The sequence below is a fragment of the Microcaecilia unicolor genome, chromosome 1 (assembly GCF_901765095.1).
Source record: "Microcaecilia unicolor chromosome 1, aMicUni1.1, whole genome shotgun sequence".
Lineage (NCBI taxonomy): Eukaryota > Metazoa > Chordata > Amphibia > Gymnophiona > Siphonopidae > Microcaecilia > Microcaecilia unicolor.
In genome coordinates, this window is record NC_044031.1 from 167,229,573 (window position 1) to 167,255,548 (window position 25,976).

At 45.2% G+C, this 25,976-nt stretch overlaps 1 protein-coding gene across 3 annotated transcripts in view; it reads left to right on the forward strand.

Moving 5' to 3' along the window:
- The window catches only part of SNX10 (sorting nexin 10), a 179,723-nt gene that overhangs the window by 30,798 nt on the left and 122,949 nt on the right, over nt 1–25,976 (forward strand). Inside the window, exons 1-2 of one of the 3 annotated variants that reach the window (XM_030202292.1) lie at nt 19,883–19,902; nt 20,178–20,319. Coding sequence is in view for 1 of the 3 variants with exons in the window: in XM_030202272.1 (XP_030058132.1) it covers nt 19,879–19,902 (24 nt within the window). In the remaining 2 variants the exon portion in view is untranslated. Of the gene's footprint in view, nt 1–19,850; nt 19,903–20,177; nt 20,320–25,976 lie in introns of those variants that run through there. The other 2 variants (XM_030202272.1, XM_030202282.1) reach the window with 2 other exon arrangements.

Below are 25,976 nucleotides of genomic sequence, written 5' to 3' on the forward strand. Positions count from 1 at the left end.
GTTTCTATTTCCTTTTGAGGATGCATTTGGTCTGCTGTCCAAGTGTCTTGGACATACCTTTCTTAAACCTTTTAATTAGTATTTTCTTCTATTCTGAAAGAGGAGAAAAAGGTTAATTATTGTTTCCTTATAGACTTGTTATAGAGGTGTTATGTTTCTCTTGTCAATAGAACTATTGCTTTTGACTCCAGGGACCAGGGAGATAGTGTTTGAATTGTTCTAGGCAGAGAAGGAAATAAGGTGTTACCTGATTGTGGTTGTAAAAGGGAAATTCTGTCCTGGATATATTAGCCTTACTTCCAAGGGCATGGGAAAGAGTTCTGTTTCTCATGGGAAAGAATTCTGTCTCTTGGCCATATTAAAAGGGGAGAGATTCTCCCCCTTCTGCAATAATGTTTTCTTATCCAGTCCTTATTACAGGATTTCTATCTCTCTCTCCTCTGTCAACCCTGCCCCCTACACCTGGAACTTCCTTTGATCTGCATCCTAAAAGTCTCTCAAAGGCTAATACACACATTCATGTGAACAGCAAATGGACAACAAATGGCAGGAGCTCATTGTCTTTCACTTGCTTGGTCAGAGGACTGTGGGGGGAAGAGGTGGGGGTACTTGCTTCACCTGGCCTGCTTAATATCATTGTAATTTACAGAAAAAAGAAATTTCCACTTCTCCTCGTCTGTACATTAATTCTTAGATATTAGATATTTAGCAGCACTGAAACTGCTTGGTTCAGGCCTTCATAAGTACAATGTACACCTCCACCAACAGGAGCCCACTGCTTGGGAAGGACAGCGCAGGGGCTCTGGTCTCCTGCAGAGGCAAAGTGGTCTATCAACCTCCTGGAACTCAGAGCCATTCGGTTGGCGCTTTTGGAGTTCCTCCCGGTACTGGCGTTGAAGCCAGTACGGGTCCTGTCGGACAATGCCACGGCTGTGGCCTATGTCAATCGCCAGGGAGGTACCAAGAGCGCCCCTCTAGCCAAGGAGGCCATGAATCTATGCCAGTGGGCGGAAGCGAACCTGGAACAGCTGTCAGCGGCCCACATTGCCGGAGTCATGAATGTCAAGGCGGACTTTCTCAGTCGCCATACCTTGGATCCCGGAGAGTGGCAGTTATCGGCTCAGGCGTTCTTGGACATCACGAAGCGCTGGGGCCAGCCGAGCCTAGATCTGATGGCGTCATCGGCCAATTGCCAAGTGCCGCGCTTTTTCAGCAGAGGATGGGACCCTCGCTCTCTGGGAGTAGATGCTCTTCTCCAACAGTGGCCGACACAGGAGCTTCTCTATGTGTTCCCGCCCAGGCCCATGTTGGGCAGGGTGCTAGACCGGGTGGCAAAGCATCCGGGCCGGATAATCCTAGTGGGTCCGGACTGGCCCAGATGTCCCTGGTATGCGGACTTGATCAGGCTCTCAGTGGACGACCCTCTGCGACTGCCAGTGGAGCAGGGCCTGTTGCATCAGGGTCCCGTGGTGATGGAGGATCCCTCCCCCTTTGGTCTTACGGCCTGGCTATTGAGCGGCAGCGTCTGAGGAAGAAGGGCTTCTCAGACAAGGTCATCGCCACTATGCTGAGAGAGAGGAAGCGCTCTACTTCTACTGCTTACGCCAGGGTTTGGCGTACCTTTGCAGCATGGTGTGAAGCAGGCTCACTTTCTCCCTTCACTGCTCCAATCTCTTCAGTGTTGGCGTTCCTGCAAGATGGTCTGGAGAAAGGCCTGTCGCTCAGTTCCCTTAAAGTCCAGGTAGCAGCTCTGGCTTGTTTCAGGGGCCGCCTGAAGGGTGCTTCCCTGGCTTCGCAGCCAGATGTGGTACGTTTTCTCAAGGGAGTTAATCACCTGTGCCCTCCTCTGCACTCAGTGGTGCCTGCGTGGAATCTCAACCTGGTGCTAAGAGCCGTGCAGAAGCCGCCTTTTGAACCCTTGTCGAGGGCATCTCTGAAAGACCTGACGTTGAAAGCAGTCTTTTTGGTGGCTATGACTTCAGCCAGAAGAGTTTCCGAGCTCCAGGCCCTATCATGTCGAGAGCCTTTTCTGCAGTTCACTGAGGCAGGAGTGTCTATTCGCACAGTGCCTTCCTTCCTGCCCAAGATTGTTTCTCGCTTCCATGTGAATCAGCAGCTCTGTCTCCCATCCTTTCGTAGGGAGGACTACCCAGAGGAGTACTCTGCTCTCAAATATCTAGATGTGAGATGAGTCATCATCAGATACTTGGAAGTGACCAATGATTTCCGGAAGTCGGATCATCTGTTTGTCCTGTTTGCAGGTCCTCGTAAGGGTCTGCAGGCTGCTAAGCCTACAGTGGCAAGATGGGTCAAGGAAGCCATTGCAGCGGCTTATGTGGCCGCGGGGAAGGTGCCGCCTATCCGGCTGAAGGCTCACTCCACTAGAGCTCAGGCGGCCTCGATGGCAGAGGCCGGGTCCGTCTCTTTGGAAGAGATTTGCAAGGCGGCAACTTGGGCATCGGCCCATACCTTCTCCAGGCATTACCGCTTGACTGTGGCTGCTCGGGCGGAGGCCCGGTTTGGAGCTTCAGTGTTGCGGTCAGGGATTTCAATGTCCCGCCCTGGGTGAGTACTGCTTCGGTACATCCCACCAGTCTATGGATTGATCAGCATGATGATATGGAAGGTAAAATTATGTATCATACCTGATAATTTTCTTTCCATTAATCATAGCTGATCAATCCATAGCCCCTCCCAGATATCTGTACTGGTTATATTCTGGTTGCATTTCAGGTTCAAGTTTAGTCTTCAGTTCCTGTTCAGGAGGACTTCGTGTTCAAGTTTTTTCAATTGGATTCTTCAAGAGTTGAGACGAGTTTGTGTTACAGTGAGCTGCTGCATTCCTCTCCCCTCCGTTTTACGGGGCTGGATTGAGACCTAAATTCTGCCGGCGCTCCCTCCCGCTTCGTGCGGCTGTAGGGCAGTTTTGTACCCCTCCCGCTTCGGCGGTGTTAGGGTCAGTCAGCTCCTTCCGCGGTTGCGGTTGCAGGATAAGCCAGATCCCCCCGCATCGGCGGGGTGGTGTCCCTCCCCCGCTTTGCCGGGATGAGCTGGACAGATTCCCCTCCCCCACTTGTGTGGGGATGAGCTAGGTTAATTCCCCTCCCCCGTTTCGGCGGTGATGAGCTGGGCAGAGTGTCCCTTTGTGGGTGTAATTCTCTAAGTGCTGAGTCCTGCGGATGGAGCTTTGATATCGACATACTGAGGAGTTTCCGGCAGCACATGACCACATATAGGGAGGCAAAAGCTTTGCTCTCTATCTCCACCTGCTGGTAGATGGACACAACCCACCAGTCTATGGATTGATCAGCTATGATTAATGGAAAGAAAATTATCAGGTATGATACATAATTTTTCCTTCATGCAGGTTACTTCCATGCCTTTTTATTTATTATTTTTTTATTTAGGTTTATATTTTTGCTCACACCTTTTTCAGTAGTAGCTCAAGGCAGTGGCATAGCTAGGTGGGGTGCAGGGGGAGCGGTCGCTCCCCCAAGCAGGTTTCTAGAAAATATGGTGCCTATGCGCCTCTTGCCCAGTAGTTTGTTCTGCCCCCTCCCGAGCAAGTCTCCAATCTTTTCCTCTGCCCGCTGTCCCCGTCTGCGTGGTCAGTCACTTTTAGTGCCCTGAAGCGGTGTTCTCCCTCTGGCACCAGCGAATCATAGTCAGCTTTCTGCCATTGTCGGGGCCTCTCCTCAGGCGTGTCCCACCTACTCAAATGCAACTTCCTGTTTTCTGCAGAGGTGGGATGCACCTGAAGAGAGGCCCTGACGCTGGCAGAAGGCTGACTGTGAATCACCGGTGCCGGAGGGAGAACAACGCTTCAGGGAAGTAAAGTGACCACGCAGACGAGGAAGAGAGGGAGAAAGATGCAAAACTCGGGGGGGGGGGGGGGGGGGGGGGATGGAGAATGGAGAAAATGCTGCCGACAGCCGAAGACCAGAGTGGAAGTGAGCCCATCTACTCCACTGTAAGCAAGGAAGCCAATTGTTTCCACTTTCCACACCCCTCCTCCTCCCTCACGTAGCTGTCATTTCATTTCACTCAAAACAAAGCGAGCAAACTTATGAGATGCTGCACCCACCTTGTCATTCTTTATTGTTGCTCCATCTTAAAAGGTGGAGGAGAAAAGAAATAACAATTGAATATCACAAAAACAGCTTCAAATTTTTTTGTAGCTGGTAGAAACTGCAATTATAAAGTCTATAGTTTGTGCTCATTTTTCTTCACTTCCTATATATAGATGTCCAGATTTCAGTGAGGCTATCCTGTTTCCTGTTGGGTTCATCTTAACTGTAGTTGTAATTTGCCTTCGGAAGCCTGGTGTTATAAAGATGATAAAATATACTGAAATTAAATGTTTTATTATTTAAGGAACAGTTATCCAATACCCACATCACCCATGTGAAAAAGTAGCTGCCTCTTAAACTTAATAACTGGTTGCACCAACTTTAGCAGCAATAATTACAACCAAATGTTTCCTAGAATTTGATATCAGTCTTTCACATTACTGTTGAAGAATCTTAGCCCACTCTGCAGAACTACTTGAGTTCAGACTCCTTCATAAGTTTTTGTGCATGAACTTGTTTCAGTTCCTAGCGCAGCTTCTCCATTAGGATCAAGTTAGGACTTTCGATTAATTGCCCTACTGGGTAGGTCAAACTATCCAAAATTTAAAATTTTGTTTCTCCTCAGCCATTCAGATGTAGACTTGCTTTTGTGTTTCAGATCATTGTCTTTCTGCATAACTAATTATGTTTCAGCTTCAGCTCATGGAGAGATGATCAGACATTCTCCTTCTGAATTTTTTGATACAGTGCAGAATTCATGTTTCCTTCATTATTGGTACTGAGGCAGCAAATACGTCTCTACACCATCATACTACCAGCAGCATGTCCGACTTTATGCCAGATGTAATGGGACTAGTGGTGTCCAAAGAGTTCCACTTTTTACTAGTCTGTTCATTGAACATTATCCCAAAAGGCTTGAGCATCGTCTAGGTGTGTTTTTGCAAATGTGAAGTTGGATAGCAGTGGCTTCTCTGTTGCTTACTTTCCCATGAATCCCAATTTTGCTCAGTCTCATTCTTATTGTGGAGTCATGAACACTGACTTTAGCTGAGGCTAGAGAGATCTCCAGTTCTTTGGATGTTTCACCACTGTTCCAAGACTTCTCCTTTTGGAGGTAATGTTTAATGAACTTGCTATACCACTAGGCTTTATAAAAGATCAAAGCAGTGTACAATAAACACAATAAAAATATGAAAAGAACTACAACATTGACAGTAAAGTTCATTCACACGAGACCATTGATCAACAGTGGCTCTCACTGTGGATCGATAGAGTCCAGTGCTTTATAAATGAATTGTAACCCTTTCCAGACTGATATTTCAACAACTTTTTTTTTCCTCAACTCTTGATTGTCTTGGTGTTCTTGTAGAATTTTTGTGGTGAGTAATTCACTCTCCTGGTAAGATTCATTATGTAGAGAGGTTTAGATTAAACAGGGGTGGCTGTATCCAATCTGCTGAATCTAATTATCAATTAGATTCGGTCACTGGTTGACTACCTGAGTGGGGGCAGTTAACTGGGTGATATGGGTGTTGGGCAACTCTGCTCCTTAAAGAAATGAAGTAATAACTTAAAAAACCTGTGTTATGTGTTTTACTCTGGTTCCCTTTGTCTAATATTACATTTTGTTAAAAGATCAGAAACCATTTAGTGTTGACACATATGCAGTAATAGGGAAAATTGGGGGAGACATCTTCACATTGTATTTCCTGAGGTTTCAGAGTCTACATCCTTGAACATAAGAATAGCAACACTGGGTCAGACCAGTGGTCCATCTAGTCCAGTATCCTGTTTCCAATAGTGGCCGGTCACAAGTACCTGATAGAAATCCAAATAGTAGCAACATTCCATACTACCAATCCCAGGGCAAGCAATGACTTCCCCATATCTGTCTCAATAGCAGACTGTGGACTTTTCCTCCAGAAACCTGTCCAAACTTTTTTTTTTTAAACCCAGATATACTAAGTGCTGTTACTACATCTTCCGGCAAAGAGTTCCAGAGCTTAACTACTCATTGAGTGAAAAAAATATTTCCTCCTATTTGTTTTAGAAATTGTTTATATGTAAGAATAGCATCAGGAAATTGGTTCTTCCCCCCCCCCCCCCCCCCCAAAACATGTAGTAAGTGGTGGACACAAAAAACAATACATGCTGTAGTACTTACCAACTAACAGTCTGTTGAAAATTGCCCCGTGTATAACCAAGACTTGGAAAACACAGAGGGGTATGTGTGAAAGGACATCCAAGTCAGAATAAGGATGTTCACATCAGAACGTCCCAAACGGATGTCCATCCCGCATGCATTTTCCAACAGAAAATATGTAGAGATTTCCTTTTTGAAAATGCAAGATGGACATCTGTATACTGAGGATGTCCAGCATGAGCAGCAATTTTGCAAACTGGAACAACCAAATTATGAACAGGGATAAACAAGGGACGTGGACATCTGTATGGCAGCATTCTTAGAAGAATGGCCACACAGACATCCATGCAGAGCAGAGAGGCAGCCTAGTGGTTAGTGCAGTGGACTGTGAACTAAGGGACTTAGGTTCAAATCCCACTTTATTTTATTTTGTAATTGTGAGCCCTCCAGGAACAGAAAAATACCCACTGTACCTGAATATGCAACACTTCAATAGCCTTCAGGCCTGCAGTTGGTTTAAATATTCAGGTACAGTAAGCATATTTCTGTTCTTGGAAGGTTCACAAAAAAAGAAAAAAAAAAGTTAAAATGAGAGTTGAACCTGGGTGCTTTGGCTCACAGTCTACTGCAATAACCACTATTCTACTCCTCAGACTTTCTGCTTTAAGAGTGCTCATAATACTTGAAGCTGTTATAGAGCCTGGTATCCCCTTTCAGTTTCACTGTCAGGGGAGAGGGAGGTATCATGCCTTAATCCCTCCAGTGGAGAGCTGTTCAATCAGAGCATCTTTTTGTGCCCTGGTTGTGCCTCAAACTTAGGACATCCTCCTTTTTTATGCTTATATGTTTCTTGCCATTGGGTAATCGCTATTGGATGTGCTGATTTTGTGCCCTCCCTAGTCCCACCCCAAACACTCCCCTTCCCCCCTTTGCTATTTGGACATACTACAGTGTCCAAATCCTGCCTTTGTAAAACTGGGATTTGGATGTTTCAAGTACATGAACATCCATTTGAGCATTTTGACATGTTCATATGCTTTGAAAATAAGCTCCACGATAGCTCATCCCTCACCTGCCCATCACTGAAGTGAGTTTTCAGAGGTTTCTGTGTAGCTAGTACAATTCAACAACTGACAATGTGAAGCAGCTGTGATTTTAATCTGCCAGTAGACTGGCCCATTAATTTGTGTAAGAGTAAGATGTGTTGTATACTTTCATTTTTCTTCCTCTGAGTTTTTTTTTTTTTGGGGTGGGGGGCATGTTTGTCAAAATGGAGAATACACCTATTATTGAGGTATAGTGTCTGTCCATACCTTTCTGGGGATGCTGCAGAACCAACTTTCATAGCACTTGGAGTGGGAAGGAGGAAAGCTTGGCTATTGTGCAATGACATCTACATGCCAAAAGGAGCAAAGAAAGGGGGTAGGCTTCCTCTGGAGTGCACTGAATTTGAGGAAGTAGCCACTGGCTTGTTGGGCTGCTACAGTTGCGTTTTGACTTTTTCCAAAGTTAGTGAGTTCTCAATCTTTAGGACCCCCACGTTCACCTGGTCTCCAGGGGAGCATGTTCTGGACCCAGAAAAACTACACTCTTAATTCTTAGTACTGAATTTCAATTTGGTAATGGCATCATGGGACCTAAAATATTTGAGTCTCTGTAGTTGCCTCACCAGGGTTGAACCAAAACTGTGGCACCAAGAAATGCACATTTATTTTCTTGTGCACTTCAGCCTATTAGGCAGGGAACATTTTTTTATCTTATTTCTTCCAAACCACTCCTTCAAACTACCACATCCTTCTCCTGTCCAGATCAGAAATGTGCATACATACATAGAGGATGGAAATAATTCCATTAGCCATGCTGCACATGCTTTCCTTTTATTTTGTTTTAATTCAGTCATAAGTACATAAGTACATAAGTAGTGCCATACTGGGAAAGACCAAAGGTCCATCTAGCCCAGCATCCTGTCACCGACAGTGGCCAATCCAGGTCAAGGGCACCTGGCACGCTCCCCAAACGTAAAAACATTCCAGACAAGTTATACCTAAAAATGAGGAATTTTTCCAGTCCATTTAATAGCGGTCTATGGACTTGTCCTTTAGGAATCTATCTAACCCCTTTTTAAACTCCGTCAAGCTAACCGCCCGTACCACGTTCTCCGGCAATGAATTCCAGAGTCTAATTACACGTTGGGTGAAGAAAAATTTTCTCCGATTCGTTTTAAATTTACCACACTGTAGCTTCAACTCATGCCCTCTAGTCCTAGTATTTTTGGATAGCGTGAACAGTCGCTTCACATCCACCCGATCCATTCCACTCATTATTTTATACACTTCTATCATATCTCCCCTCAGCCGTCTCTTCTCCAAGCTGAAAAGCCCTAGCCTTCTCAGCCTCTCTTCATAGGAAAGTCGTCCCATCCCCACTATCATTTTCGTCGCCCTTCGCTGTACCTTTTCCAATTCTACTATATCTTTTTTGAGATACGGAGACCAGTACTGAACACAATACTCCAGGTGCGGTCGCACCATGGAGCGATACAACGGCATTATAACATCCGCACACCTGGACTCCATACCCTTCCTAATAACACCCAACATTCTATTCGCTTTCCTAGCCGCAGCAGCACACTGAGCAGAAGGTTTCAGCGTATCATCGACGACGACACCCAGATCCCTTTCTTGATCCGTAACTCCTAACGCGGAACCTTGCAAGACGTAGCTATAATTCGGGTTCCTCTTACCCACATGCATCACTTTGCACTTGTCAACATTGAACTTCATCTGCCACTTGCACGCCCATTCTCCCAGTCTCGCAAGGTCCTCCTGTAATCGTTCACATTCCTCCTGCGACTTGACGACCCTGAATAATTTTGTGTCATCGGCGAATTTAATTACCTCACTAGTTATTCCCATCTCTAGGTCATTTATAAATACATTAAAAAGCAACGGACCCAGCACAGACCCCTGCGGGACCCCACTAACTACCCTCCTCCACTGAGAATACTGGCCACGCAATCCTACTCTCTGCTTCCTATCTTTCAACCAGTTCTTAATCCATAATAATACCCTACCTCCGATTCCATGACTCTGCAATTTCTTCAGGAGTCTTTCGTGCGGCACTTTGTCAAACGCCTTCTGAAAATCCAGATATACAATATCAACCGGCTCCCCATTGTCCACATGTTTGCTTACCCCCTCAAAAAAATGCATTAGATTGGTGAGGCAAGACTTCCCTTCACTAAATCCGTGCTGACTTTGTCTGGTTTACAGGTTTGATAGCAGGAATAGACTTTTCTTCAGAATATTGATATTAGCTGCCATTATGAAGCGATTCACCCAAGGTGAATAGGTATAGCGTGATATAAACATTTCACATTACTATTGTGCACTGTTAATGCAAAATGATCAAATATCAGTGTAAAACAGTTAAAACAACAAGGTAAACTTGGAGATCGGCAAATTAAATCCAAGTAATAATAAGACTGATACAGTATCAGAACTAGGCAAGGGAACAGGAGAAAAACGGTCTGCAGAATCAGCACAAGCAACAAACAGCAGAGGTAGTCCAGGGAAGGAGAAGGCTCCGTTGGTGCTCCATTTCCAACGCATGATAGCGCTGGTGGCTCTACTGACCCCTGACAAAGGCACAGTGCCAGAACTTGGTCAAGTCGGGTCATTGCATAATAAAATTGCATGTGGCAAATCTTGATTGCCATATTCTCTGGACTATCTCTGCTGTTTGTTGCTACAGCATCAGAATTATACACATTAAAACGGCACAGTATAACTTTCATATAACAACTATTATAAATGTTATAAAGGCAACTTGTTAGAACATTCATATAACATAGATATGATAAGATGTCTGTACAATACAATGAAACATCTTAATGGGCAGCAGAAGGGGACAAGTGCAGTTGGGACATGGCAAGATAAAGGCACTGGGATAATTGGGTGTCCAGTCTGGAGGCAAATTGTATGTAAAATATGAATAAGGTCTGTGGAACTGGTCTGAGTTACAGGGTGTAGTATCTAGTCCAGATGTAGATTGGTTGTATAGTGAGTGGCCACAGCTTGGGAGAAGAGCCATGCTTCCTGGTGAGGAGAATGATCTATGGAGGATGTCGCATTGTTTGATTTCATTTGACGAGGGTACAATTTAGGATGCTCCTTGAGAGGAACTTAGAGGCCTTGAAGATATGTAGAGGACTAATCTATTCTGTAGTTGCTCTGGCCCATTTTTTCTCAGGGCCTTGAAGGTCAGAAAGTGTTAAATTTAACCCTATAAGGTATTGGTAGCCAGTGTAGTTTTTGTAGGAAGGGTGTAATGTGATTATGCTGCTTGTTAGCTGTAGCTGTGCTGCACCATTCTGAATTGAAACAGGTTCAAACACTTTTCAGTTTGACCAATGTATAGGGCCTTACAGTAGTCTAGCCATGCTGTTATCATGTTATGGACTACTGTGATCACTCACCTTCCCAATATGTGTAGATAGAAGCAGTGTTGGTTGCCTAAATTTTGGGAATCAAAATGAGTGAGGTCTAGCAGTAACCTAAGATTCTTCATCTGTGATTTTAGGGGGAGTTCCCAAATAGGATTTTGAAGCCAGGTGCCTTCCGCTTGCGTATGTCTATTGGTGTGTATTTGTATAATGTGTGTCTAATGAAAAGAGTTTGTATATAGATCTTAAAAGATCCCTATCCCCTTCCCCATTTTTTGTTGTACTTTGTAAACCACTTAGATTCCCGGTATATAGGTGGTATATCAAGTAAATTGAACTTAAACTTAGAAACCTGCAGATTCTCGGTTTTATTCTGGTTCATGCAGAGTTTGTTGTTTTTGCCCAGTCCTGAATTCCTGTTATTACTTTAAGGAACAAGTACATAAGATAATACATGTTACAATAAATCTTGCCTCACAGAGCTTCCTGTTGTGTTTTAACTCAGAAGCTGAGAGAGAGCTGTGAGATCATGTACTCCTCGATTTTTATAAATGGCGTGCAATCCTGAAATCTGCATGCAAATAAATTAGTTAACGAGCCATTAACAATTATTGACGTTAATTGGCTCTAATTTGGATTTGGTCACACAGCTGGCTATGCTTGATTCAGTGAAGATCTGCGTGCAAACGCAAAAGGGGGCATGGGTGGGTCAGGGGTGTTCAAAGAATTATACACAGTGGTAAAGAATTTGGGGGCAGCTGCCCAAGTTGCTTGCCAGGATTTACACCAGATTTCAGTTAGTGTAAATCCTTGAGCCCAGAGTTGGGCACCAGAATGTGCGCTGTTCTAAAAACCTTTTTTTTTTCTTCCTGCAGGCTATTATTACTCTCCTAAGCATCCAATCTTCCTTCTGGCTTTTAAAACGAACAGGAGGAAATATTTTTTCCACTCAATGAATCTTTAAACTTTGGAACTTGTTGCCAGAGGATATGGCATCAGCAGTTAGTGTATCTAAAAAGGGTTTGGACAAGTTTCTGGAAAAAAAGTCCATAGTCTGCTATTGAGGTAGACATGGGGAAAGCCACTATTTGTCCCTGGGATCAGTAACATCAATTTTGCTACTATTTGGGATTCTGTTAGATACTTTTGTTCTGAATTGGCCATTGTTGGAAGCAGGATACAGAGCTAGATGGACCATTGGTCTCACCTAGTATGGCTATATTCTTATGGCTTTTGACTTTCTCTTTTTCTACCTATTTGGCTGCCTTTAAATTATCGGATACAATTGTCCCAAGTCCCGCTCTTCTTTTGTACACAGAAGTATTTCACCCTCTATAGTGTCTTGTTCCTCGGGTTTTTGCAGTCTAGATGTATCACCCTGCATTTTTTTAGCATTAAATCTTAGCTATCAAATTCTAGCCCACTCTTCAAGCTTCTCTAGATCCCTATTGCAGATTTAGGTATCATAAAGAGGCAAACCTTAGCAGACAGCCCTTCCTCAATATCACTCAAAAAAATGTCAGAGTTGGGCTAATGACTGAACCCTGGGGTACACAATTGGTAACATCCCTTTCCTCTGAACTCTTATGTACCACTACTCTTTGTTGCCTTCCAATCAACCAATTTCTTACCCAGGGCACTAATACAAGCAGATAAGGCAACGGTGAAAACCAAAAGGATGCTTGGGTGCATAGGGAGAGGAATGGCCAGCACAAAAAAAGATGTAATAGTGTCTCTGTATAAGTTTTTGGTGCAGGGGTCCCAAACCTGTCCTGGTTTTCATGATATTCACAATGATTATGCATGAGATTTTTTCATACACTTCCTCCTTGGCACAGAAATCTCTCTCAAGCATAGTCATTGTTGATCGCCTGAAAACCTGACTGGCTTGGGGTCCCCCTCCCTGAGACCGGTTTGGGAACACCCTGCTCTGATGAGACCTCATTTAGAATACAGTGCACAGTTCTGGAGACATCACCTTCAAAAAGAGAGAAACAGGATGCAGTTGGTCCAGAGCGTAGCTATTAAAATAGTCTTTAGTTTTCATCATAAAAACGTATGGGGACAGACTTAAAGATCTCAATATGTATAAGCTGGAAGAAAGGCAGGTGAGGAGATATGAAAGAGGCGAGTCTTTCAAGGAAACTCTGGAATGAGGGGGCATAGGATGAAAGTGAAGAGACATATTCAGGAGAAACCTAAGGAACTACTATTTCATGGAAAGGGTGGTGGATGTATGGAATGGCCTCGCAGGCTGCAGCACAGAAATAGATAAAATGAAGGCAGATGAACACCATATAGCCTATCCAGTCAGCCCACCCATGTCGTCTACTAATCCCTTCCTCTCCCTTGGAGATCTTATGTACTTGTCCCAAGCTTTCTTGACTTCAGATAGCCTTCTTCACTACTACTACTACTTAACATTTCTAGAGCGCTACTAGGGTTACGCAGCGCTGTACAGTTTAACAAGGACTGTCCTTCTTTGTTAAACTGTATAGCGCTGCGTAACCCTAGTAGCGCTCTAGAAATGTTAAGTAGTAGTAGTAGTAGTGAAGAAGGCTATCTGAAGTCAAGAAAGCTTGGGACAAGTACATAAGATCTCCAAGGGAGAGGAAGGGATTAGTAGACGACATGGGTGGGCTGACTGGATAGGCTATATGGTGTTCATCTGCCTTCATTTTATCTATTTCTGTGCTGCAGCCTGAAAGCAAAAGGTAGAGAAAAATCTTCAGACACTGGGACTTGCTTGCTCTTCCACAGTCTTAAATATCAGTGAAAGTATTGGGTTTACAAAAGTTTGCTTCTCCTTATTGTGAATATTTATAGAACTTTTTTAATGTAGTTTTCTTTTTTTTTTTGGGGGGGGGGGGGGGGGGGGGGGAGTGGTACTCGGTTTAGAGGCCCTGTAGCTTGGCTAACTGAAATGAGGTGAACCAAAATCCTCCTTTACATTATAGTGTTCAAGTATAGAGCAATACAATAATTGGGATTTTGACATGTACATACAAACCTATGAGTGCTGCATGCTCCCATTGCTGCTGGCTGATGTACTATATGTGGACTTAAAGCAGCTGAGAGCCACACACCACAAGAAAGGTTAATATATATAGACAATATTTTATTAACTATATCTGTGTATGTAGTAGTACTTCTAATCCAGTGGGTGTTCACGCTGGTCCTAGCCAGTCTGGTTTTTAGGATATTGCCAATGAGTATACATGGCACAGATTGCACACAGTGGATTTGAATCTAACATGCAAATTCAGTTTGGATATCCTAAAAACCAAACTGTGTAGAGAATATGCCAGGACTGGACATTGTTCTAGTCTAGTGCTGCATGTGCATGAAGGTGGTTTATGACAAACTCTCAGGTTCCTGATTCATTTCTCTTTTGATTAGGAGACAACTGCTCAGTGCATGATTTAAAGAAGGTGCCTTTAAACAATTCATGTTTTTTCTGTTTCTGTTCAATGTGGTTCACAATGTAAAAACCTTTGAAATATAATCCAGAAGCAGTCATGAGTTAAGGTTAGAAGCATCATCATACACCGCATAAGATAATCCAAACTTAGAGCTTAACTGAGTGTCACACAGTGATTGATTTGAACCTGCACTGGCCAGCCTTGGCCTGATGTTTTGAACCATGGTGCTAGTGAGTTTGACAAAACTATGGGACACTACATGGTCCAAAACGCCAGACTAATCCCAGCCAGTGATGGAGGGAAATACAAGTAAGAACTGTTCTCCTTCTCCTTATTTTTGGGAGGGATGAGATGGGGAAGAGAAAAGCTTAAGAGTTGATTAGGAAATGGACAGAAAAAAGTTGCTGTTTAAGGTGGTGGAGGTGAAAAAGCATCAAATGAAAAAAGATGCCAAATTAAATTACCTCAACATAATAATTAAAATAAGCTATTGTTGTAGTAGTTGCTCATTTTAATTATGATGTGTACAGCATAGTTTGGTCTAGTTGTTACGGTGCAGGTATATCTAAATAGCTATTGCTACCACCTCTTAAAGTCATCTTACTGCTTAAATGGAAATTGATACAGATTGTTTTTCTACCTAAATTTTCAGCCCTCCCACACACATTTTCAGGATATATTTCTTTCAAACTCTAATCTGTTACAGAATTTTAAACTACATCACTTCTCTCTTCATTCACAGCTATTCAGGCTGTGAAAGATTGCTAACCATTTAATATTTAGTGGTGATTAGGGTAATGCACCTTGCTGACACTGGTTAAGTTGGCAAGCACTTAAGCTTAAATCAATGATAATCAGGGCTTTGAGGTTGACTCTATTAGGAAAGGACAGGATAGGGTCATTTGCATTGGAGCCGACTCTGTGGGTGCTGTGGGTGCTTGAGCACCCCCAATATTGAGAAAATTCCTTGTATGTGTCCAGGGAGGGGTTATTTCCATTGGGCTTAGCACCCCCAATAATTTTGAAAAGTTGGCTTCTATGGATTTGTGGGTTAAGGAGTCTTTGGTGATGTGAGGTGAAGTGCCACACTTAATCTCATCACCCTTTGCTCCAAAACCAGAAAATAGTTGTGGATCAAAGTTGTGAGTCCTCAATGCCTCTTCTGACTTTTGGTGTTAAAGCCCTGGTGTTGTGCGTGCTCAAGGCCCCGAACCGGCCCAGCACCATAACCTCGAGATGGGGTAAGAAGAGAGATCCGGTCGTCTGGGGTGGGTGGAGGAGAGCAATGCCAGTTACCACAGGGGACAGTGTGGAGGAGAAAAGTGGTGATTATTGTGGGGGGCAGGGTGGAGGAGAGAAATTTTGCCTCCATTAATAGCCCACCCTAAACTTCAGAAAACCCAGTGTTTCTAATAATATTCTGGGTGATTATTAGAAAGAATACGGTATGTTGTATACTGGTGTCTAATCCAAGGCTTTCCACAGGGTTGCTTGTGCACAGAACACCTGTCTGCATTGTACATTCACAAAATAGTGTACTAAAGCCATGTGAAACTCCTTGGTAGCCACAGGGAAAACACATTGGACAAGTAGAGAACCTGATGTTGATAAGATTGCTGTTTATTATTATTATTATTAACAGTCTCTACCATGAGCTCAGTACAGGCTATAATAATGTGAGTGTCTGTACCGACTCTGAAAATAGCACTCAGCTTACTGGTAGTTTTAAAAACAATCTACAACACACTGTCATGAGTGGGGGGAACCTGGCCTTTCTTAGCTCTCTCTTTGTGTTTCTTCTCCTCCTCCCGGAAACAAGGACCAGTTCTTAGAAATACACCAAAGTGCTTTATTATTAGTGTGGTTCAAACTTCCCACCAACTCTCTGATTTGCTCTAGATCCCCTACTAGCTGCTCCACCACCAGGACCTTTTCTTGTTGGCTCTCTTGAACCTGCTTCTCCCTCTGCAACATTTCATTTTTAAAGGGCTCCGCAGTTGGATCATTTCAGCTTTTCTCTACCCAGAGCTTCTGTTCCTCTGCCAGCTTGGCATGGAGTGCCTCAATAAGGTTATCACTCCCTTCTTTCTGCCTAGTGGCCTTTGCCTATACTTCCAATTCCTGGACCAAAGATTCTCAGGCTTCCTGGCACTGCCTTTCTAGTGCCACTTCCCTATTTTTGGAGTTCTGCAGCCTGGATACCAACAACTTCAAGGCTGTCTCCTTCAGGTCACCGAATCCTGCCTTTACTTCCAAGGTCTATAACCAGGTCCTATTTTTTTTCCCAAGCTTGCAATAACTTGTACATCACTGTACCTTCCACTGCGGCTAGGACCCTTAAAGCTGCCATATCTAACTTTATTGAGGCTAGTCTCTTTCCCACTTCATTTTGCTTACTGCTCCAGACAGACCCCGTCAGGCCTTTTCTTGGAGCCTCTACAAGCTCCTCGTCTAATGTCGTTTTTCCAAGCCCTTCTGACTTTCAGAAACTCCAGTGCTCTTTCCCTTCTGTGGCATTCATTTACCCACCCTCAGGAAGCAGTGCCTGCCTTTTCCTTTTCATTCGGGTGGCTTATTGGCTCCCCATCTTCTTGCCTGTACACCAAAAACTCAGCTTCCTGGTCCCCCTTGACCAGACAGAACATAAGAATAGCCATACTGGGTCAGACCAATGGTTCATATAGCCCATCCTGTTTCCAACAGTGACCAATCCAGGTCACAATTACCTGGCAGAAACCCAAATAGTAGCAACCTTCTATGCTACCTATCCCAAGGTAAGCAATGGCTTCCCTATGTCTGTCTCAATTGCAGACTATGGACTTTTCCTCCAAGAACTTGTTCAAACCTTTTTTTAAACCCAGGCATTCTAACTGCTGTTATGGCAATGACTTCCAGAGCTTAAGTATTTGTTGAGTGGAAAAATATTTCCTCCTATTTGTTTAAAAGTATTTCAATGTAACTTCATTGAGTATCTCCCTAGTCTTTTTATTTTTTGAAATGGTAAAATTTGATTCACTTCTTCTCATTCTACACCACTCAGGATTTTGTAGACCTCCATCATATCCCATCTCAGTCATCTCTTTGCCAAGCTTAAGAGCCTTAACCTCTTTAGCCTTTCCTCATATGAGAAGAGTTCCATCCCCTTTAAATTTTGGTCGCTGTTCTTTGAACCTTTTCCAATTCCGCTATATCTTTTTTGAGATACGGTGACCAGAACTGAACGCATTACTCAGGTGAATTTGCACCATGGAGCAATACAGAGGCATTATAGTATTCTTGGTCTTATTTACCATCCCTTTCCTAATAATTCCTAGCTTCCTGTTTGCTTTTTTTGGGATAAAGAATATTCTCATTACTATGTCCTAGGACTCTTACTCCTGGGCCTCACTTGTGTTCCTTTCCTCAGGACTGTACCTCCTTTTCTGTTGTACAGCCTACAAAACATTCCTAGGACTACTTCCAGCATAGCGCTCTGAACTCCAGATCACCCTAGCCCCCTGGAACTCCTTGTGCTCCTCCTTGCTGCTAGCAACTTCTTCACTTCTGGCTCCCGAGCACTGAGTTCCCTGTGCCCCCTTGGTAGCAGTCCCCCCCCTGAACACATCTTGCCATGGGCCTTATTTTCCCCTGCCATTTCTCTAACACCAGCCCAGTCCTTTACCTGCTTGGAACCTTCTTTATGGGCCTTGACTACTACGGTCACCTTCCCAGAATTCCTATGTGCTCCTCTAGAATCCTATTGGGGAACAACTTCACCTTGTTACTAAATTCGTTTTATGTCTTTCACTACCACCCCCTTCTCAGTACTACTTCAACTGAAAGGTTGGACTTGAACCTAGAATCCCGGAACAAACTGGACTCTTTCAGTGCATTTATTACGTCTTCCCACATCTGCTTCTCTCCAATAAAGCAAAGAAAAAGAAAACTCCACTTTGTGGATCCTACCACCAGTCCACTACAAATGTCCTTCAGGCTGTATCACTTTTCCAGCAACTCTTGCATGCCTCTGCCACTGCTGCTGTCTTTGTTCTGCTTTCTCTGCTGCACTCCTCTAGAGACAAGACTAGATGTCTATGTACCTCCTGGAATCACCAGTTGGACTTGGCCAATGCCTCTGCGCCTCCTGCTGGACTGTTGCAACAAACGCAAAAAGCACTCTCAAGTGCAGTACTTTTTCCTCTGGACCCCCTGTACTGTCCATTCTGGATTCTTCCACCCCAAGCCTTTACCAATCCAGCATCAGTCCCTTCCAGGTACCCTTGCCTTAGTAGGCCGCTAGAAAGTGCCTGCAACTTCTCTTTTTTTTTAGTTCTGGCTCTTGATAACACCCAGTGGCAAAATATGATGTCACGACGAGCCTAATAAAGTTGTTTGTGAGTGTGATGGGCATTTGAGCACTGTGTTGCTGGTTTGCAGCAGTGATCTTCCTCTCCAAACCTCTATGGTTGAGTGGGGGTTGACTCTTCTTCAAGCAAGTCGGCTTATTGAGAATCATTGATTGTCAAGTGGTCAACGTGTATCAGTTGGTGGACTTTGAGAGCACTAAGTACATTGCAAGCAGGCGATGATTTTTAATCTAGTTTCAAATATCTTTTTATAAACATTTTTCAGTTATGGCTCGCTAAACGATGACTTTTCTACCTCCAGGGAATTGTGTTTTCAGAATCAACTATATGAATTAACTTCAAGAGTACCAGCGCTTGGGGGAGTGCAGTGAGAGTAACTCTTGTGTACAGATTGTTTTAGTGATCTTAGGTTATACTGTTTAGGTTGTTTTGTAATATGTAATAAATATTTATGCACTATTAAGTGATAATTGATTTTGTGGATTTAATTTGTATTTGTGAATGTGGTCAATTTGTTGCTTGAATATTCATTGTGGATATCCTGAAAACCGGGCTGGCTGGGGTGCCTCCAGGACAAGGTTTGGGAGCCACTGTCCTACAGAACACTAAAATCCCCTGTCAATCCTTAGGACCTTCTTCTCCCAAGCACTAAATCCCTCCTAGGGCTCCTTTATACAACCCCAACTGGGAGAAGTGGAATGGGTGCTCTGACTGCTCCTCTCAACACCACAATGTTTAAAAACAAATGTATCAGAGATCAATAAAAAAAATTGTGAATAACATAGCTAAAGGCAAAAATTCCAGAGTTGGTAATGTGAAACTCAAAATTTCTTTTGGGTTGAAGCAAGTCGAGTAAAAGTAGCAGGTGGAAGTTCAAACTTGTTTTTAATGAATTGCCTGTTTAGACAAAGACCACATCTGACCTCTCAGCGTCAACATATAAAATAGACATTGACTATACAATAATTTAAAAACAAACATAAGATCTTAAGTTTCATATGGACCTCAACAGGCAATCAGTGTAAAGCAATATTATTTTATCAAATTTTGATTTCTTTGGGATAGTTTCTTTTTGTTGAAATACATTTAAGTAGCCCAGCTGTAATTTAGAGCAGGGGTTCTCAACCCAGTCCTCGAGACACACCTTGCCAGGCTGATCTTCAGGATATCCCTTATGAATATACATGAGCTAGATTTGCATGCACTGCCTTCATTATATTCAAATCTATTTCATGCATATTCATTGTGTGTACCCTGAAAATCTGACTGGCTGGGTGTGTCCCGCCCTGCACTGACAGCTAGACTCCTCTTGTGTGCTTTTAACTACTGATGTACAATAGATGATTTGAAGATGCTTTCTTAACCCTTTCAATACAATTGGATCAGAGCTGTAACAACTTTTGCTAACTTAACTCTTTGTTTCACAGATTTGCATTTTTAAACAGTTGTGAAGATGTTTCCAAAGGATAGCAAAGGGGTATGTAACTTTTTTTTCCAATTGTTTTAATAAATACAATAGACATTTAAAATTATTTGGCAGCTTTGAAGCAGAATAATTTTTTTAAAGTAACATTGCATAACATAAAGTTGGAGATAATTACCTTAATTTTGGTAGCTAGGTGCTATCTGATAATTCCAAATTCTCCCTGCTATGTAGCAATGGCTTCCAGGCACATTTGTAAGCTGTTTAGGGCAGTAGTTCTATTCCTCTGCTATTAGGTCCTCACACCTTTGACTTCTCCCTTTTCTGAGCATTCCTCCAGAAACCACCTCTGCTGTCTCATCATCTCCCTCTTACATTGCTGCAACCTGCTCCCCATAGGTCTACCACTGAATGATCTCTCTTGCAGCCTGCATGATATCACTATTCTACTTCTGAAGCATTTATGATCATGTAACTTTCATCACTACATTGGCTGGCTCCCTGTTTCCATGCACATAAAGTTTCAAGTTTATATGCTTGCCTAAAAGTTCATTCACTTTGCAAACTCCTTGCAATATCTCTTCTTATTTTCCCCTCTTTCTTAATGTCATTACTTATCTGTCCTGTCTTTCACATCATCAAACTTTCTCTGCCCTTTCCACCTGCTACACCAAATGCTTAGAATGGCCTCCCTGAACTTGTGTTCTAGTCTGTTCTTATCAGATTTTAATCCAGCCTGAAACTCACTGCTTTTTAGCCTGCTATTAATACTTGAGCTCAGGGCTGGTATAAGGGTATTAGTTGTCCCAGGAGAGTTTTCAGCTGTGTCTCCTCCCCTCTTATGCTCCCTCACAGCCCCCTTGCTGCCCAGGGCTGTGAAGTCGGTACACAAAACCTTGGACTCCGATTCTGATCATTCCATTCTTCTAATGTCCAACTCCAACTCTGTCTCCTACTGATATTAAACTTTAAAATTTTTGTTCTGGATCTAAAGTACTGGTAAACATAACATATTACCAGTACTTTAGATCCAGGACAAAGATACATGTATAAAATGATAAATTTACCATGTGTTATATTTTTGTTCTTTTTCTTTTCTTTTCTTTTTTTAATTTTGAAGCTGGAGTCTGTATGTTTTTACCAACTCTGACTCCATGACTGACTTCACAGCCCTGTTGCCGCCACTCTCGTTGTTCTCCCATATGACATGTTCTCTGCTACCCCCAGTGCAGCAGTTTCTACTTTCCTGATGCTGCTCTGCAGCCACCAGAAAGATCCTGTGCTGCAGCCTCTCCTCCATGGTGGCCCTGATGCTGTCAAGCTCACTCTCACTCATGACCAACTGCAGATTCAGTACTTAATACAATGCCGTTTGGGACGATTTTGGCGCGAATCCGCCATTTTGAATTTCCGCCGCTTTCGGCGATGGCTGCTGAGAAAGTAAAGTGTTGTTCCGTTTGTGGCAATCGCAAATCTGCAGCGGGGCTCTGTAAGGCGTGCTTTTCAGACAGTAGAGCCGGCCCGAGCATGGCGAGCGATGTTCCTTCCCGCTCTGTAGAGCTGGCAGAGGGCGCCATTTTGGAACAGCATAGCGCGACCCCTGCTGAGGCGGAGGGGTTTGAGCCTGGAGGGGCGCCTCGTGTAGAGGCTAATAAAAGATCTGTTTCCCCCGGACTGGAACCGGGAGGCCAGGGTGAGCCATTTTCCCCTGAATTTGTTTTATTGCTGCATAATGCATACATGTTAAAAAGTGCTCTTCCGCAGGGGTCCTCTGTGGCCTGCTTTCTGTATCCCTTCCAGTGGAGTCAGGCCTTGGATTACCGTCAGGCGCGTTTTCCCCCGACAGATGGCCGCAAGACAAGCGCAGAAGGGTGGATTCCCCTTCAGAGAGTGGCGCACCCCCTCCCCCCCCCCTTTCCCCCGTGGTCGGGATGTGAGGACTCTGAGGAGTCTGGCAGGCCTTCGTGGTCTGGAGAGCCAGAAGATGGTGCAGGATTGCCACCGGATCCCGATGATCCTTCCATGGTGAGGATTTTCCACCGCGATGAGCTGCCAGCGCTTATTACTGATACCTTGCAGGTCCTCTCTATAGAAGACCCTGGGAGTACTGAGAACTCCTCCGGTAATCCGAGGATGGCAAGTACTAAGAAGCCTGCTCAAGCCTTTCCTTTGCATGACTCCATCCAAGAGCTTATCACGGCTCAATGGGCTGACCCCGAGGGGCCTTTGAAAGTCGCCAGGGCTATGGGGCAATTATACCCTCTAAGTGAGGAGAATTTGGCACGCCTATCAGTGCCTAAAGTGGATGCCCTAGTCACGGCTGTGACAAAGAAAACTACCCTCCCAGTGGAAGGAGGAGTTGCCCTGAAGGACATGCAGGACCGTCGCCTGGAGGCAGCTATGAAACGGTCCTTTGAAATTTCAGGCCTATCCTTACGGGCGTCTGCATGCAGCTGCTACGCTGCCCGGAACAGCCCGGAGATGGAGTAGAGCCCCTTACGGAGGTGGCACCGCGGATGGAGTCGGCCTTGTCATTTTTGGCTGATGCCCTTTATTACGACTTTTGATCTGGTCAGAGCTTCGGCTAAACAGATGGCTGTAGCGGTGGCGGCTCGCCGTCTTCTGTGGCTACGGCATTGGGCAGCTGACATGGCCTCTAAGCAAAGGTTGGTGAAGTTGCCCTTTCAAGGCCTTCTCCTGTTTGGTGAGGAGTTGGAGAAAATTGTGAAAGGCCTGGGGGATGCCAAACCCCAGCGCTTACCCGAGGATAGGCCGCGTCCTTCTTCCAAGGGTCAGGCGGTTCCCTCCTCTTACAGACCTCGCTTCCGTGAAGCTAGAAGGTACCGCCTAGGGCGTTCTGCTGGGTTCACTTCTCGTGCCCGTTTTCAGCAGAGGAACTCCTTTCGCTCGGAAAAAATGTTCCGCAGCAGCAGGCTCAAGACCTGGAGTTCAAGGGCGACCCTCTCAATGATGGTGCGCCGGCCCCCTCCTCGATTCCTGTGATAGGAGGACGACTTTCCCTCTTTCTCGAGGAGTGGGCCAAGATTACCGCAGATCAGTGGGTCTTGGGCCTGATCAGAGAAGGCTACAGAATAGAATTCAATGCCCCGATAAGAGACGTGTTTGTGGAGTCCCGATGCGGTTCTGCCGCCAACGGGCAGCGGTAGAGAAGACCTTGCAAGGCTTAATTCACATTGGGGCGGTTTCCCTCGTGCCTCCCACCGAATGCGGCTCTGGCCGTTACTTCATTTACTTCGTGGTGCCGCGAAAAGGAGGGTCTTTTCGGCCTATCCTAGACTTAAGACAAGTCAACAAGTCTCTGAATGTGTGGCATTTTCACATGGAAACCCTGCGCTCCGTCATAGCGGCGGTACAGCCAGGAGAGTTTCTCACGTCTCTGGACCTGAAAGAAGCTTACTTGCACATACCAATTTGGCCCCCATACCAGAGGTTTCTGCGTTTTGCGTTGATGGGAAAACATTTCCAGTTTCGGGCCTTGCCTTTTGGCCTCGCCACAGATCCCCGAACCTTTTCCAAGGTAATGGTGGTAGTAGCTGCTTTTCTCAGGCGAGAGGGTATCCGGGTTCACCAGTACCTAGACGACTGGCTCATCAGAGCAGACTCTGCAGAAGAGAGTCATCAGGTTACAGCCAGAGTGGTCTCAGTACTGCATTCTCTGGGCTGGGTCATCAATTTGGCCAAAAGTCACCTGACCCCCTCTCAATCTCTAGAATATTTGGGATTCCGGTTCGACACAGCTTTGGGGATGGTCTTCCTACCCGAGCAAAGGTGGTGCAATCTTGAGAACCAGGTCCGTCTGCACCTGAGGATGCCTCGCCCGCGAGCTTGGAACATTGCCCAGCTGTTGGGGTCGATGACGGCCACTTTGGAAGTGGTGCCATGGGCAAGAGCGCACCTGAGACCTCTGCAGTGTTCCCTGCTTCAAGGATGGTCTCCAATATCTCAGGATTATCAATGCAGACTCACGTGGCTCCCTGTGGCCCGGCTCAGTATGGAGTGGTGGCTCTCAAACAGCATGCTACGGCAAGGAATGCCGCTAGCGCTCCCCGATTGGTGTCTGGTGGTAACAGATGCTAGCCTGAAGGGCTGGGGTGCACATTGCCAGGGAAGGCATGCCCAGGGTCTTTGGACACCCGAGGAGTCGGAGTGGTCCATCAATCGCTTGAAGTTGAAAGCGATTTTCCAGGCGCTTCTGGCCTTTCAATTGACCCTGGAAGGATTGGCTGTCAGAGTTCTGTCGGACAACACGACAGAAGTGGCCTACATAAATCGCCAAGGAAGCACTCAGTGCATAGCACTAGCGGCGCAGGCCGCGCAGATTTGCCACTGGGCCGAGTTTCATCTGCAGTTTCTGTCAGCAGCTCATATTGCAGGTCAGAGCAACGTGCAAGCTGATTATCTGAGCAGGAATCAGATCAACCCAGCGGAGTGGGAACTTGCAGACGAAGTATTCCTGCAGATATATGCCAAATGGGGAAAGCCCGTAATTGATCTTATGGCGTTAAGCACAGATGCCAAAGTCCCATGCTTCTACAGCAGATGGAGAGATCCTTGCTCGGCAGGGTTGGATGCCTTGGCTCAACCCTGGCCTCAGGGCTTCCTGTATGTGTTCCCTCCGTGGCCCTTGATAGGGCGAGTACTCCTGCGGATTCGGTTCCACCAAGGAGAGGTGGTTCTCATTGCCCTGGATTGGCCCAGGAGGCCGTGGTATGCGGACCTCCGGCGGATGCTGGTAGAGGATCCCCTGCCGTTACCTTTGGTACCGAACCTGTTGTCACAGGGCCCGGTGACCATGGAGGACGCCTGCCACTTTGGTCTTATGGCATGGCTATTGAGAGGGCGCAATTGAGAGACAAGGGATATTCCAGTAAAGTCATTTCCACTCTCCTACAGGCCCGCAAGCGTTTCACTTCTGTGGCTTATGCCAGGATTTGGCGCCAATTTGAGGCTTGGTGTGCTTCTAAAGCGATTACACCCATGTGGGCTTCTGTCTCGCTGATACTTGACTTTTTGCAGGATGGTTTACAAAGAGGCTTGGCCTATAATTCCCTGCGTGTTCAAGTGGCAGCCTTAGCATGTTTTCGAGGGAAGATCATTGGCCTCTCTCTGGCTGCTTGCCCGGATGTGACACGGTTTCTTAGAGGGGTTTTCCGGCTCCGTCCTCCCGTGCGGGCTCCGTGTCCGGCCTGGAACCTGGGGTTAGTTTTAAAGGCCCTTCAGTGTTCGCCCTTCGAACCGCTTAGGCGAGCTTCGGAGAAGGATGTGATCTTAAAGACGGTCTTTTTGGTGGCCGTGACATCGGTGAGACGGGTATCTGAGCTCCAGGCGCTGTCCTGTCGAGACCCATTTCTGCAATTCTCAGAGTCCAGAGTAATGGTACGTACGGTGCCTTCCTTCATGCCTAAGGTGGTTTCAGCGTTTCACCTAAACCAGCCTATTTTCCTGCCCTCCTTTTCTAAAGAGGAGTTTCCAGATGCCTATGGGCAGTTGCACCTTCTGGATGTGCAAAGGGCTCTGTTGCAATATCTGCGCATGTCAAATGCCTTCAGGACCTCTGACCATCTTTTTGTTCTTTTGTCAGGTCCGCACAGAGGGTCTCCAGTGTCTAAGGCCACTATAGCCCGTTGGCTCAAAGAAGCTATCTTTTCAGCATATCTGCTATCTGGCCGGCCTCCGCCTGAAGCCTTTAAGGCACATTCCACAAGAGCGATTTCCTCTTCTTGGGCTGAAACTGGAGCACTCTCTCTTCAAGAGATATGTAGTGCAGCTACTTGGGCTTCTAAGCTCTCGTTTGCCTGACATTACAGGCTGGATGTGGCTGCCAGGAGAGACGCGCATTTTGGAGCACAAGTGCTGGCGCGTGGTGTGGCTTGTTCACTAGGGATTGCTTTGATTCATCCCACTCGTAATGGATTCATCTGCTTGATGACAAGGAAGGGAAAATTAGGTTCTTACCTTGGTAATTTTCTTTCCTTTAGTCATAGCAGATGAATCCATGAGCCCTCCCTCAGTGGTTCATTATGTGATTTATGTTCCTTTTATGTTCAGTTTTTCCTGTAGATATGTTCCCTGATTGGGAGAAGTTGGAAAACAATCTTCAGGATTTC